Source organism: Nycticebus coucang, chromosome 21, assembly GCF_027406575.1.
Source record: "Nycticebus coucang isolate mNycCou1 chromosome 21, mNycCou1.pri, whole genome shotgun sequence".
Lineage (NCBI taxonomy): Eukaryota > Metazoa > Chordata > Mammalia > Primates > Lorisidae > Nycticebus > Nycticebus coucang.
The window spans coordinates 22,311,373-22,313,211 of record NC_069800.1 but is presented as its reverse complement, the minus strand read 5'-3'; the positions used below and the strand labels follow the sequence as shown (position 1 = coordinate 22,313,211).

Sequence of the window (1,839 nt, the reverse complement as noted above, 5' to 3'; positions counted from 1 at the left end):
GGAGAATACTTAGAGATCGAAAAACAGATTTGTGAACCAAGTGTATGGTGCCCCACGATCATACAAATGTACACAGCTATGGTTTAACAAAAATAAATAAAAATAGATCTGCCTTTCAATCCTATAATTCCTCTACTAGGTATGTGGGTGGCAGGCGCACGGGGCTGGGGAGGCAGCTGCCTCCCTAGGCCTGCCCCAGCAGTGGTGTCTGGGATGCCGCTGTTGGTAGAGGGGCAGCAAGTGTGGCTGCCACAGTCTGCCGGGTACCTCATCAGAGCTCACCCGTCTCTGGTGGAAAGAGCCAGACTTCTCAGAGGTCAGTCTGTTCGGCAAGTGGGACCCCAGGGCCTTCTGTATGTTCAGGAAAGAGAGCTTGCAGTGACCTCCATCTTCATTCTGGGTTCTGATGATGCCACCACTTGTCACATTGTGGTCCTGAAGCACACAGGTAATGGAGCAACCTGCCTGACACATTGTGATGGAAGCAACACGAAAGCTGAGGTCCCCTTGATCATGAACTCCATAAAATCCTTTTCCGGCCACACTCAATGTGAAAGGCTGGAATTGCACCTTGTGAGAGGCTTCAGTGATGATAGGCAATTGTCACAAAAACTTACCCATCAGCTTCTCAGTGAATTTGACAGTCAAGAAGATGATATTCACTTAGTGACATTATGTGTGACAGAATTAAATGACCGCGAAGAAAATGAAAACCACTTCCCAGTCATTTATGGCATTGCTGTTAACGTTAAAACTGCAGAGATTTACAGAGCCTCTTTTCAAGATCGGGGTCCAGAGGAAGAGCTACGTGCTGCGCGGGCTTTAACAGGGGGACCAATGATTAGCATTTACGATGCAAAGACAGAACAACTTCAGATAGGATCATATTCCTGGATGCCATTTCCACATGTGGATTTCAACCACATGTGGTTGCAGCAAGATGATAAACAAATACTAGAGAACTTTTCCACTTTATCTTTGGCTGAGCCACCCCACTTTGTTGAACATATTAGATCTACCTTGATGTTTTTAGAAAAACACCCATCTCCAACTAACAAGCTGTTTCCTGGAAATAAAGCTCTACTCTACAAAAAAAAAAAAAAAAAAAAATGAAGATAGCGGCTTATGGGTAAAGATCTCTTCCCCAGGAAGCTAAACATAAGATATTACCAAAGAAAGCAACTTTTTGGCATGACAAAGACTGTTGATGGGGCTAGAAAGAATATGGATTTGGAACCTACATCCATTGAGCTCATTTACTTGGCATCTTTCAAATGACTTTCAAAATAAAATCAAAATCTTATTTTGGCAAAAAAAAAAAAAAATCACATTATAACAAAGATATTTGTACCAGAATGTTTATTGCAGCCCAATTCATAATTGCTAAGTCATGGAAAAAGCCCAAGTGGGGCGACGCCTGTGGCTCAAGGAGTAGGGCACCAGTCCCATATGCCAGAGGTGGTGGGTTCAAACCCAGCCCTGGCGAAAAACCAAAAAAAAAAAAAAAACGAAAAAGCCCAAGTGCCCATCTATCCACGAATGGATTAATAAATTGTGGTATATGTACACCATGGAATATTATGCAGCCTTAAAGAAAGATGGAGACTTTACCTCTTTCATGTTTACATGGATGGAGCTGGGACATATTCTTCTTAGTAAAGTATCTCAAGAATGGAAGAAAAAGTACCCAATGTAGTCAGCCCTACTATGAAACTAATTTATGGCTTTCACATGAAAGCTATAACTCAGTTATAATCTAAGAATATGGGGAAGGGGGAGAAGGAGTGGAGGGAGGAGGGAGGATGGGTAAAGGGAGGGTGATTGGTGGGATTACACCTA

General features: G+C 42.7%; 1 protein-coding gene across 1 annotated transcript; it reads left to right on the top strand.

Moving 5' to 3' along the window:
• Nucleotides 1-213: 213 nt before the first annotated feature.
• Nucleotides 214-1,286, top strand: LOC128573752 (protein N-terminal asparagine amidohydrolase-like). The gene has a single exon (XM_053574128.1). The coding sequence runs from the start codon at nucleotides 214-216 to the stop codon at nucleotides 1,111-1,113; it is 900 nt and encodes a 299-aa protein (XP_053430103.1). The 3' UTR covers nucleotides 1,114-1,286.
• Nucleotides 1,287-1,839: the final 553 nt, after the last annotated feature.